The sequence below is a fragment of the Desmodus rotundus genome, chromosome 1, assembly GCF_022682495.2.
Source record: "Desmodus rotundus isolate HL8 chromosome 1, HLdesRot8A.1, whole genome shotgun sequence".
Taxonomy (NCBI): Eukaryota; Metazoa; Chordata; class Mammalia; order Chiroptera; family Phyllostomidae; genus Desmodus; species Desmodus rotundus.
The window spans coordinates 166,302,504-166,315,555 of record NC_071387.1 but is presented as its reverse complement, the minus strand read 5'-3'; the positions used below and the strand labels follow the sequence as shown (position 1 = coordinate 166,315,555).

Here is a 13,052-nt window from a genome sequence, read left to right as displayed (position 1 = left end):
TGCCCTGGGGGCCCAGCACCCCAAGTCAAGTCATTTTCCATCACCACGCATTTGGCCCCCTCTACCCTCTATCCCCCCTACCCCAGGATGCTGTCTTAACATTTCATGGTACATGACTTTTTATATTCTAAACCATGAATAACCCATACTTTGCCTTGCTTAAAGAAATATCCTACAAGATAAAATTTAAAAATTACTTAATGTGTAAAATTGCTTCACTAAAAGTATGCAACTCAATAGTGAAATAAAGGACACTCAGAAAATATTTGAAATAATCCTCCTTTTGATTAAACTAGAAAAGGCACACATTTTCAATGGCTAAAATTATGTGTATTTAACTAAAGATCCACACACACAATGAAGAGAAAATCTCTAATAATTTATTTGACCTTCAGTTTCACATTGTGAAAAAAAAAAGTAACAGTTTTACAAAACCTCAGAAATGTAGCAGTAGGAAACAAGTACATAAGAACATGAACACTTTACTTCTTCAACTTACACAGTTTTGTACGTGAACCACATACTCAATAGCCAAGAGAAGGGTATTATTCAGCTCTAATCACCCTTATTCAGACAGGTGTCAGGCCCAGAGAAAAGGGGGCTGCACAATTATAGCAGAAGTGGAAGGCTGCCCTTTGTTATTTGTTTCCACAGCAACCCGTCCACAGAAAAAGAAGAACCTTCTCTGTCTTATGCCAAGGTTTTTGTATGCACTGTGCTGTGAATTGTATTTGCTTCAAAGTGTGGGACGTTTCACAGGGTGAGAATGGTCAAGTAGTGAGCCCAAATGCCTACATCAATTCAAAGAGCGGGAGTCCAGAAAGTTCCCTGCAGGCTGGGGGCCCACCCTGACCATGGCTCCCTCTGGCTCACACACAGTAAATAATAGAGGATTCAAGGACAGACCACGACTCTGAAACAGCTGTAGAAAATCCATCCCGCTTTCAGAAGCCATGCAGTGACACATACAGCTCAGCCTATTTGCATCATAAACTACAGAGCTGTAACTGCTACAATATAACGACACCGGCCACGCCGCCATTGTACACTTAGACATTTGCATTGCTTAGAACACATCTAGCAGTGAAAGACTGACTGCTGGAAAGTATTGTGATTCTTTTATTCCAACAGCTCATTTATTTTGGTCCAACTCTAGCCCACTTATTCATGGCATGGACGGACATGCACAATTAGTCTCTAGTTCTCAGGTGGCAAGAAATGCTATGGGTTTCTCTGTCATCAGACAATGCAAACACTCAATGTAAAAAGGTTGGTATCAGTCTCACACCTAGTTTTCTAAAGCGCGGTAATGTGAGCAATGTCAAGGAAAGCAGTGCGAGAGCAGGAACTCTGCTCTTCCCCAGACGCCTCTGAGGGAGCTCCGATGTGAGTCTAGTATTAACACCTATCACAGCACATGTCCAGTGAGCAAGCCCGCAGACTAGCAAAGAATGTATTCACAACCAATTCCCAACTCTCCCGGAAACCCTCAACAGTGGCCACTGCTTACAACTCTTTGGTGTGTTGTGGCCAAATGGGTCACTTTCGTGCACCCAAGAGTTCTTATGGAGACGCACCTACAGGTGAGCACTAAGGTGTACACTGTACCCATGTGAATGTCGTCGTGGAGAACTTGTCACACTTGCTAAATTGTACAGCAAGGAGAACAAAGGGTCCAGGTCAAGCAAATCGGGTGAGGGAATTAATTTATGTCTGTGATAATTCACTTTTTCCCCTGTTAACTGTGGTTATGGCCAAGCATTCTCACAGGGTAAATAAATAAATAAATAAACAAACTTTGGGCTATGTCTTTACCTGTGTGCCCTATATACAGAACTATTCCATAGAATCTTCCAGGATTTCAGGATATTACACAAAGAAAAAAACTGCAAAGCAATTTGGTCCTTTCCAAATTTCAGTAGCCGAGACCAAAGGAGGTGAATCAGATGGGAAGGGAAGAGGCAAAAAGAAGTCCCCCCCACCCCCGCTCCCCCTACTCCCACCCCATGAGCCATCAGCATGACTGGAGCCCCTGAAACCCCATTAAGTTGGTGAGTCTAAGAACCGTGCTTTCTCTCCCTCTAGGGTGTAATGTGAGTTTCCGTTTTGTAACCCTTCCCTGTCCTGACATTTACAAAATCCCTCCCCTTCCCAACCCACCCTCCAGTTATATTCCAAACTGTAACTCCAAAGTTCTCATTTTGTGCAGCAAAGCACATCACAACAGCCACAAAATTGTGCAAAACATACAACCACTCACACACGTCCGTACACGTGAAGACAACTGTAAGCACTGTTTCAGCATGCAGGCATCAAATAATAAATAGCTAAATCTATAACAAATTTCTTAACAGCCAAGGCAAAGTTTGAAGTCACTTATAAATAGAAAAGATCATCTACCAAACAGCTACCAACAATGTCCCCATTGTTCGGAAACCTCCCTGGGGGCACAACCCCTCAGAGATTAGCGGAGTCCACCGGTCCTCGCTCTGCAGCCAGCACAGCCAGCTTCCCTCCTGGCCCCACAGTCGGGCTTTCAATCTCCAACAGCAGCTGGTGTGGAGGCTTCAGCTTGCTCCTCAGAGAGAGGTGACAACCATTTCAAATTTTACACATAAATGGTGGAGCCCATGGAAATCAAACGCTGAATGTGCTACAGCAAGGGAAAAGGCGCGGCTTTTCTCTCCCTTTGAGGAGCTGATTAACGCTGACATTAATCCACAATTACAAGACAAGGACTAGATCACAGGTTCATTCATTCATATTTAAACCATGTGCTCCTCGCACTGAAAATCCCACCCCTCCCCCACCCCGTCCTTCACGTCCAGTTAGAGCATTTACAAGGTGCAGCTGATGGCACAATCCGAGTCTCGCAGCAACTCCTTTTCTGTTTTTCTTTCTCTTCATGGAATTTGGCCTCTCCAAGATAGAAATCGCTTCTTGAGCTAAAACAGAGGGACAAGATTTTTGTTAGTAGTCTCAAGATCTTAAAAAAATAAAATAAAATAAAACACTCAGGACAGAGCCTGGCCAATATTGCTTCTAAAGGTCTCAACCACACGTTCAGGAAGAGTGCGGACCTGGGAAGTGCTCGTCTTCAATGCACACGCAGGTGGCCGCGGCCTGGCCGAATCCACGGTGTCCAAAGGGGGGTCTCCTCTCCTTTTCTAGACATACACGTCCTAACTCAAACCTGCTGTCAGTTGCCAGCTTCTGCTCCAACATGCGGAATCCCTCTCCGGGGTTAAACAGAGGGTCGAGAAAGGTCCCTGTGCAAACCTACCCGAGCCCAGGGACCACAAAGGATTCCAGCCTCAACCTATTCACCGTATAGATGGCAGACATATTAATCCTCTCATTTAAATGAGTCTCTGCTATGCTTTATGGCAGAAATCAGTCTCGCTTCCTTTCCTATGACAACATACCAGGTCTCAACAGCCCGAGGCTGGGGTTTACTCGCCAAGTTCATCAGTCCACACTCAGGGGACACCAGCTATGGAACGCAGTGTTACTACCTACAGAATCTACCAACCTCAAGTGTGACTATAAATTCAGGTGCCATAACCACGAAGCCTGCACTTTTCACGGGAGCTGGCATTTCCTCGCACTACCCACCCTTCCCGTCCGTTCAGGTCTCATCTGACGTAGGGAAGTCTTGCCGGTGGCCTGTCTTTCCAAGGCTCGCCCTCCTGGAGTGCGTTTCCAGCCCAGGTAGGAATCCGCGTCCCCACTGCTGTAGCTCTACAAAGGGAACTCAGGAGGGGCCACTTGTTTTTTGCATTGAATTCTTCCTGCTTTTGTGTGTTTAGAAGTCTGATTCATTTCATTAGTTGTTTCCTTTGGCCTTTCCTAACAGGGATTCAAGCTTTCCCAGCACGGTGTCATCCCTCTGCCCCACCTCCTCGTAACCTATATACCAACATCAGGCCAAAAGAAATATGTTGTAACAATATAAAATTTAAAGATGTTGCACACTGGGAAAAACAACCGAAAGAAAATAAAAACTCCAAAAAGGGAAGAAATGAAACAAATCACAATCTGAGTTGTCAGGTTGGGGCCACACAGCACCATGAAAACGCAGACTAATCAAAAGTCATTTCCTTTCGGCCCCTCCCACCTGTTGGCAAGCAGCAGGAGTCTGTTAAAATCTCCTTGATGGATGAGCTTGCAGACCAGGGCAAACTTTCTGTTAACACTGTGTCCATTCGGGGAGCAAAGAGGTGTCCCAGAAGTTTTTGCAGTTTAGGACTGATAGCTACACAGCGCCTCTTCCCTGCCCCTCCCTCCAGCTTAAGTGTTTTAGCACTATCCCTGCGCAGTAAACTGCAGCGATTTACATCAACATCCTCCCTGTGGGAAACGGCAAGAGGGGCTTTGATCAGGCCCACGCTGCCTTTTAAAAAGGAGACCCTGGCCCTGTGAAATTCCGCTGTCATGTGCTTGACTCTGGCAGGTAGCACCAAGGGTGGCGAGGATGTGATTTCACATAGAACCTAACACTAATACATTTGCTCCATTTCCACAGGACTGGAAGTGTGTGAGGAGGTTCACATACTCGGGACAGGATGAATTCAAGTGTTTGCTGACGTACTCTGGCCTGAGAAAGGCGGCACCAAAAATGAAACAGAAAGACAGTAAGAAGATAACAGTCCAAGAAACCTCATTCTCCCACCACACACAATGCTAATTCCACTGCAAGCTGAGGTCTAAACTGAGGAGAGGAAACCTAAGGCAATTTAACACGAACATATGCCAGGCACTGGGCTAGGTATTTTCGACCCACTCTTTGATCCTCGCTCCTTTATCAATTTACCCAAGTCTGAATTGAGACAGACCTCAGGGAAACCATAATGCAGACCACTCATCTGGCAGAGGAACAGTGTCCAGAAAGGGGCAGACTGCAGCTTAGAATCAGAACTGGAATGAACACACGTGGGATCTCTCTCTCTACCTCAACTTCCTTACCTTGTTCCGAGGATGCCAACCACTCTACCAGTGACCATTAGGAAGCGCCGCCACCACTGGCAACCTTCATGGCTCCCCTATGCAAATAGAGACAATTCTGGACGAACACCCAACCTAGGTGCTGTTAATTGACGCTTTACCCTAGGAGGTTCTTTAAACCAGCTTTAGAGGTGAGTCATGCATTCATATCACAAATGAAATAACCACTTTCAGAGCATTTGTTTATTCAGGATTACTGAGTTGCCAGCAAGGCTGCAAAAACCAGTTTGGTGTGGCGCGCTGTGAGCCAGTTGCTCCCCAGAGCAGGCTTCTGACTGCTCCTGTGCGTTTGGAGGAGTTTCATCCCGAGGAAACATTATATTCCTAAGAACTCTACTACCTGGAATAGGCTGGAGGAGATAACTGCAGAAATGAAATAAATAGAAAGATTAAGTGTGAAAGTGAGGCCAATTATCATGGTTGTTTTTTTAAATGAGCTCAGAGAAATGAGGAAAGAAAAGACAAGTAAGTCAAAATCCCACTTTGCTTCGCTTGCAGTGACCCCTGATTTCTTCTGCTTTCCCTTTTGGAAGTTCCCTTCAAAGGTGTGAAACCTCCTAGGGCAAATAGAGACGAAAGTTCCCAAATGAGGAGTTAGTTTTCACTGCCGTTCCTCCAAAGCAGAGTTTCAATTTTATTATTAGCAATGTAACAAGCCCACGAATCACCGAAACAGAGCGGCACGCTCTGTGTGCCCTGGGCTGCATTTAGCCGTGCGCCTAAGTGAGCCGGGGGCCAGGCCCAGGAAGGCTTCCCCGCAGCAAAGCGGCCATTAGCTTTGCGAACGCTGAACTGTGTGGGCCTATTAATTATTTGAGCCAAGAGTATCGTATGCTCTTAAGTACACAAGACAGCCATTATGCACTCAGATAGAGGGCACAGAAACACAACTTTGTTAGCCCTGACAATAGGGTCGGCCCGTCTGATTAACTCTGAAACGCTGCTGTCGCACCGTTGACGTGGCTGGTGTACCCACACATCAGACCAACTCACACAACACAGGAGCAACCTTTTACAAGGACACACCTAAATTTCCTTCTAAACTTAATACATTTCAGAAAAAAGTAAGCTAATAATTTTGGAGAGAATAAACTAGAAATAAATTTGAACATTCATCTTTTTCTAAACCATACTTCATTCCAGAAAGGGTTTGTGGAAGCTAAAGTTGAGTATCAACAAGGATCTCCTGCAGTGACACCAACATGAAGTTCAAGTTTACTAAGTGGCAGTTCAGCATGATGTTCAAGTGCTTATGCTCTGGAGCCAGGCTGGCTGGGTGGCTTTCTTGACCAATTCTTCAGCCTACTAGCTCTATGACCTTGGGCAGCTTAACCTCTGTGTTTCCATCCATAAAATGCTCTAGTAATAATATCTCACAAGGCTGTTGTGAGATATTATTACATGAAACGACCCATATAAACACACAGCTCAGCTTCAGGCACACAGCGACGGCTCCCTAAATACTAGTTGGCATTATTAACATGGGCCCGGGTTGCTCGACCTGGTGTGCGTTAAAATCACTGGGAAACTCTCTCAAAATGCCAATTCCTGGGCCCCTCCCAGGTGGAATGAAATTAAGTCTCTGGGCTGGGCAGTTATTGCAAAGCTTTTGGAGATTTTGAGGCTCAGGTAAAGGCTGAGAACCACTGGCTCATGTATGTCATAGTGGGGGGCAGGGTGCAGTTGTGGTCAACACAAAATTCTGGGGTACAAGTTCTTTTACCTTTGTAGTTCTTGTAGTACACTTCCATAGGGTAAGCCGTATGGGCCATTCCTCACTCCACCCACAAACTGACACAGCTTGCTTAATTATACACATACTTACAGCTAAACTGACTTCTTACCTCATCCTCACCTTCTCTGGGATGTGCTGCATTTAAGAAGGCAGATGCTTCCAGGTGCTGACAAACGCAGTTGGTATCAGCGAGTACGGGACTGTGGTTATGCTGTTCCACGCATCTAATGTCGGATCGTAGCAGTCCAAAGTTTTGCACCGCTGAATGCCAAAGTAGCCTCCCACCACGTAGAGTTTGTTTCCGGAGGCCACAGCGTGACAGCTCATGCGCTTGGCCGTCACGTCTCCCACCTTGGTCCACTGGTAAGTCTCACTGTTGAACTTATAAGCGGAGCAGGCGGAGAACTCGGTATCTCCCCCCATAATAAAAATCTGGTTACCCAGCACAGCTGCTGCTGTGTAACGCCAGGGCTGGGGACAGGTGGCCGGTACCGTCCACCTGTTTTCACATTGATCGTAACACTGGACCTTGGGGAGCTTGTCATGACTGACGCTGGTACCTCCGAAAGCAAACAGCTTAAGTTTGGCGCTCACTACTGCAGCATTGCTCACGCCTTCTCGGAGTGGGGCCACCATGGTCCACTTGTTGGTTGTGGGGTCATAATGTTCTACTTGCTTTAGAGAGACTGACGGGGAGGCTGGGAGGCAGCCGGTTGCGGCCGTGTGCCCCCCGACCACATACAGGCAGTGCTTCAGTTCAGCCGAGCCATGGCCAAACCTGGCCACCAGCATGGGGGCGGCTTTGGACCACTCCTCATGCAGGGTATCGTAAACCCAGACATCTTTGGAGACTCCGTTTTCAGAGCCCCGGCCCCCGGTAATGTACACTTTGCAGCCAATGGCACACGCACTGAACTCTTTTCTCGGGCTAGGGATGTCGGCCTTGGGAATGATTTCTTTGGCCTTCTGGTCGACCAGATACAGTTTGTCACACATGAAAGTCTGCCCTCCCAAGAGGAAGAGGGCGTGGCCCGTTTTCCGAGGCCGGGCACAGAGACTGGTCACCACACCATCGTTCTGCAGGATTTTCAGCTTGCACCTGATGGCCTCTTCCACAATCTCCTTGCTCTTTCTCTGCTTGGTGATGAGCTCCTCCATGGCCACGTTCTCCATGAGATAGATGGCTGGCAGGAGAGCCAGCCTCACCGTCTGCAACAGCTCTGGGAGGTAGCAGTAGCGCTTCTTCAGGTCGTAGCTGATCCAGTTAATTGCAGACTCGTACACGAGCCTTTCATCTTCTGTCTCCAGCTCTTCGCTGGACAAGAGCTGCACTACCATGTCCTGGGGCAGCTGGAGGAAATCTTCGTTCTTCCTGATGGTTTGGAAGTTGCTGAGACACATCCTCCAGGAGAGTTCATACAGCTTGGTGCACTGGTGCGCGTCGGACAGCAGCAGCATGCCCAGGCAGTTGGTGGGGTGCAGGTTCTTTTCCAGGAACTCTGCACAGGCGTCCCGAATGTCTTGAAACTCCAGCATGTCACCAGCTTCCAGGAGCGACTCCGCGTTTTCTTCATTGATGATGACCCGGGAGGAGTACGCATAGTCAAGAAGCAGCTCCAAGACTTCGGGGTGGATGGAGTTGTCGAAGTTGACTTCACTGTCCTGGCTCTCCTTCAGGCCGCCACTGAACATGGCTTCAAAGTAGCGGCTGCATGCAGCCAGCACTGCCCGGTGACAAGGGAAGGTCCTGTTTCCGGCATGGAGAAGGACGTCGGTGAAGAGGCGCTGCTGGCGTAGAAGGTTCAGGTGAGTGAGGACACTGTCAGCGTAGGAAGACTTGTGAAACAGATAGATGTTAATGGAGCCGCTGCTGGCCCTGGACTTGCGGTTCTCATGCACACTGACTGACATCTTGTTTCCACTCCTAAAAACAGAACAAAACACAAAAAACAAAACAAAACAAAAAACTATTGAGCAGGGTGCTACTGATGTGTAAGACAGCAGAAAAAAGCAGCAATCCTTTAGGACAAAGAAAACAGACATTTTTCTGGTAGCTCTGCTGCCTACTGTTCTGAATAATGGATGGCCGTTCCTGTACAAAGTCAGAGACAACTACCTGTAAGGAGAGGCGTTCATGGTCACACTGTGTGAGCTACTGGCACTATACACTGTTAGAAAAAAAAAAAATCACTGCTTGAAAGCAGGTCCATCTTGGAAAACCTGACTGCCAACTTTCAGGATATTGAAGTCCTTGAGAACGTATGTCAGCACAAGCCAGGAGGAGCGAGGCATCATTCTCACAGCTCCCTGTGCTTGTCCAGCTGATTCACTGCGGGCGACTGAAAATGCCAGGCCTCCAGCTCTCATAACGCCAGGACAGGCACCAGCTTTAATGCCCTATGCAACATAAAGCCATGTGTAAAACAAATACCTACTAATTAATTCCATTAAGAATTCCTTTGGTAAGATCTGGTCTCCCCATAATACAATAAATGGGAAATGTAACATTAAAATCACAGGCTTAGGCAACCTCTCCAATGATAGGACCCTGATTTAAAGGTTACAGATCGTTTTTAACCAGACAACTCTACCAGGACAGAGTAAAACAGGCCCGACAGAAACATTACTGTGTGAACCAGCAGGCTTCGGGGAAAACACAGAACAGATCCTGACCACCGTCACCACCCATCTTTCCTGCTGGACGGACTCCAAAACGGGGGTCCGGGCACATAAAGGGACAAGTATTTGGACTGGCATGCTCATGACTGCTGTTTTTGTGCTCTTCCTACTTTTATCCATTCTTGGAAAAATTGCAACAACAAAGAATCTAGCTGCCCCTCTCTTTTGATTAGATACTACATCACCAGGACCATTCATTCTTGTGTCCCTGCTAATGCTGGTCTGCATGTAGGGAGTTCAAAGTGCAAACATTACTGTATCTAAATCAAAACACACACACACGTGTGTGTGTACACATGCATGTGCGTATTTTGCCAGTCATTGTTAATTTAGGGCCATCCTAGAATCCATTTGCTGACTATAGTGGTTTTTTTCCTCAGTGTCTAAACTGACATCGAAACTAATGCTATCTTTGGCTTTCCTCAGTAAGTAAATTGTAGCCTAAAGACATAGGAAATCCCTACCATGTATCTTCAAAAATTGAATAACATGCAAAAAAAAAAAAAGAAAGAAAAAAAAGAAAAAACCTACCTCACTTTTACTTCAAAGGAATAAAGGCTTCCAGCACCTGCCTGTCAGAGGATTCCTAAGGAAGCTGTTTATCCCAGAAGAGAAAACTGGGTGGTTACAGTGTCCGTTCCAAACTGAGAACAGTAGGTCCTTACAGCACAGCTGAAACAGATGGCCTGCTTGTTTCCTTCCACCATTCGGATATTTACTTTTAATTTATATCCCAGGAATTATTCATAAATGCAAATGAATAACTTACCACAGGTTCATGGGCTAGATACTAGATGGCACTTCCCGGACCCACTGTGGCATAGAAAACAAAAGCAGGCGCCTAACTTGCCTTTAACACACAGGCTACATCCCAGTAGGTGATGCAACTTGTTTTCCTTTAGTTTGGAATGTAACTTTGCGTTGTGAGTAAATATGGGTTAGTGGAAGAAAACAAGCAACAAAGTCACAAGCTCTGGTGTTACAAAGACTTTACAAACATCCATTAGTCTCTTACATATAACAAACAAATGGTGAGGAGCCAAGCCTGGCCCCCACCTCAAGCTAAGCCTCTACAAGTCCAGTCCTTTTCTTTTTTTCAGAACTAGTGCTCAATGCTATGAACAACAACAGGTATGATCCTATGTGAACACACTAGGTTTCCAATGTGTTAAAACCTATATTAGCATCACTGACACTAGAGTTGTCCTTCGAATTAGTAGATTCCATCTGAAGCACTTTGAGGAAGATTTTAAGCCTGAACCTCAAAAGATAGTTTAAATACTTTAAAAAAATTCCAAATGAGTAGCTATACTTTTTTTAAAGCTAACGTTTGCAAAGCAACCTCAAAAGCTGCCTCCTTTCAGGCTAAGAGCAAACGCAGCTCTCGCTTTAGAATGAGGGACCCGCACAAGGTGCATACACAGCACTGTAAGCACACTGAGCAGGAATCCCAGGAGCCCAGAACACAGGTTCCCTGAGCACTAGTTACCGAGCCGTGTCAAATGCCACTCACAACCAGACCTATACTTCAGACAACTTGAAGACCTCAGGATCTAGGACCTGCATCTCCATGCATCCTGCACTGATGTGCCTGTATTTTCCAGGTTGGCCCCTAAAGCCAGAAGGAAGAACCTAGCCTGTTATCTTGGATGACATCCAGATGGAGAAGCATGTCACGGTCAGAAGTCAACATCCTTGCAGCAGTATTTGATGAAAATAAAAGGTACACTCAAAGAGCCATGGGAAAAGTTGCTTTCTGGTTTAGAATTATGCAAACATCAAAATATCAGCAGAAATCATTTACATAGTCGCTAAGCACACCTTCAACATAAAATGAATCATCCTTCTGGCATTTTTTAGGCCCCCACAGGAATATCTGCATGCCAAGTAGTGTCCAAAAAATGCACACATATACTTAACCTGCATCTACAAAGAAGATGACAAAAGGGCTGCTATTACCCTGAACATCAAAAGGGCTTCCACTTACATAACCTCAGCTCCCTTAAAGCTCCTTAACCAGGCTGCCCGTCCCAGCCACATCTCTTCAGGCTTCTCACCTGATCGCAACGAAATCAAAGGAGAAACTAAGCAGAGTTTCTGGGGCATTTTACGTTATTGGTGACAATGGAACAACACTATAAAGATCTTGTCAACAAGAAAGTCAATTCACCATGCAGTCCCCTAAAACACTTGCAACGCTCTTTAACATGCTGGCCGAGCCTTTCAGGGCGACACCAAATTACAAGCCGAACAAGTTCAATGGTTCATCTGCACCCCGCCCAGCAATTCTTGTCCTTAGAAACTAATAATGTTACACGAAAGGCCAAATACTGTACTTGCATGAGAAGAAACTAATTTCCAGGGGAAAAAATCCGGTTTTCATTCATTTCCTACAGACGTTTCTCAAGGGCGAACGCGCCCTCGCGAGGGATGTCCGTGCGTGGCCCCAATGTTCCCTGTGCCTAGTAGGGCGCAACGTAGGCCAACAACCCCGCGTTGGAAACTGCTAAGTACGAGGCAGCGGGAAATCCACCCCCCAGGGAAGCAGTGCTTTCCGAGGAAGGACGAGAGTCATCGCACCCTGGCCCTGTTCCTCGATCCCCTAGCAGCTCGCCCAGGCGCAGCGCCGCCGAGAGGAGGCCCCTCCGGCGATACCCGGCTCCTAGCTTTCCGTGGAGGGCAGCGAACACTGAGGTCTCCGCCCCAACAACTGCTCCCTATCTCCGCCTAAGTCGGAGCTCCGGACTCCGGGGCGCATGCATACTCCCTAGTGGACACACCCCTGCAGGCCAAGCGTGCCCCGAAACCCGCGGCGCCCGCAACAGGTCCGGGGCACTGGGGAAAACTTACAGCAGGGGCGACTGGCCTCAGTGCACAGCTAGCTGAGTTCTTGCCTCGGTCACCGGGCGGGGAGGCGACAAAGCGGACGTCTCAGTCGTTGCGAGCGGTAGCGACTGCCCGGGCGAAAGGGGTGCGCATGAGGCGCCGGCCGAGCAGAGGACCGCGCCCGGGGCGCTGGCTCGGGCCGGCTACAGCTGGCGGCTCGCCTCGGCCTCACGAGCCCTACACCGCAGACTCGGTCCGCGAACGGCGGAGAGGCTCCCGGAGCGAGTCTCGGGAGGGGATAGAGAGCCTGCGGCTACAGGCGCCGCCGAAGGAGACGGGCAGTGTGTAAACTCGGGGGAGGGAGCTGGAAAGAGCTCTGCGAGCCGGCGGCCGCCTGGCGTCTGGACTGGGTCTCCGCACCGCCACCGCCGCGCCGCCTCTCCGGCTGCCCGAGCAGTCTGCGCCGGGCCGCGGTGCGCTGCGCTATAAGTGGGGCGGTGCGGCGGGGAGGGGAGGAGAGGAGGGGAGGGGAGAGGGTGCGTCTGCCGAGAGTGACACCAGGAGAGGGAGGGAGGAAGCGCTAGGAGGCAGCCCGCGGAAGAGAGGGAGAGAGCTGGAGAAGACTGTTTGTCGGGGGAGTTAATCGAGAGAGGAAGTGGGGGAGGGGGGCTGTGGAGCGTGGAGACAAAGCGGACGCGCTATCTCTGCTATTAGCGAGCAGCTGCAGCCCTTGGGGACCGCGAGTGAAACAAGTTTTCCCAGGTCGGAGTGTCTGAGCCGCTCTGGCTCAGCACGTTGAATGGATAGC

The 13,052-nt window shown here is 48.1% G+C and overlaps 1 protein-coding gene across 2 annotated transcripts; it reads right to left on the bottom strand.

The window, feature by feature from the left end:
• Positions 1–358: 358 nt before the first annotated feature.
• On the bottom strand, positions 359–12,704 carry ENC1 (ectodermal-neural cortex 1). Of its 2 annotated transcripts, none has more exons than XM_024563634.4 (3): positions 12,269–12,704; positions 6,849–8,663; positions 359–2,945 (listed from the first exon to the last, which is right to left on the bottom strand). In XM_024563634.4, exon 2 carries the CDS (start codon positions 8,648–8,650, stop codon positions 6,881–6,883), a length of 1,770 nt encoding a protein of 589 aa, XP_024419402.1. In that variant the 5' UTR covers positions 8,651–8,663; positions 12,269–12,704; the 3' UTR covers positions 359–2,945; positions 6,849–6,880. The 2 variants fall into 2 exon arrangements, with proteins under 2 accessions (XP_024419402.1, XP_045053844.1); XM_045197909.3 differs by having other exon boundaries at positions 6,860–8,663.
• Positions 12,705–13,052: the final 348 nt, after the last annotated feature.

Bases quoted from the DNA above. Each gene is read 5' to 3' on its own strand.
- ENC1 (XM_024563634.4), bottom strand. From the start codon at position 8,650: ATGTCAGTCAGTGTGCATGAGAACCGCAAGTCCAGGGCCAGCAGCGGC.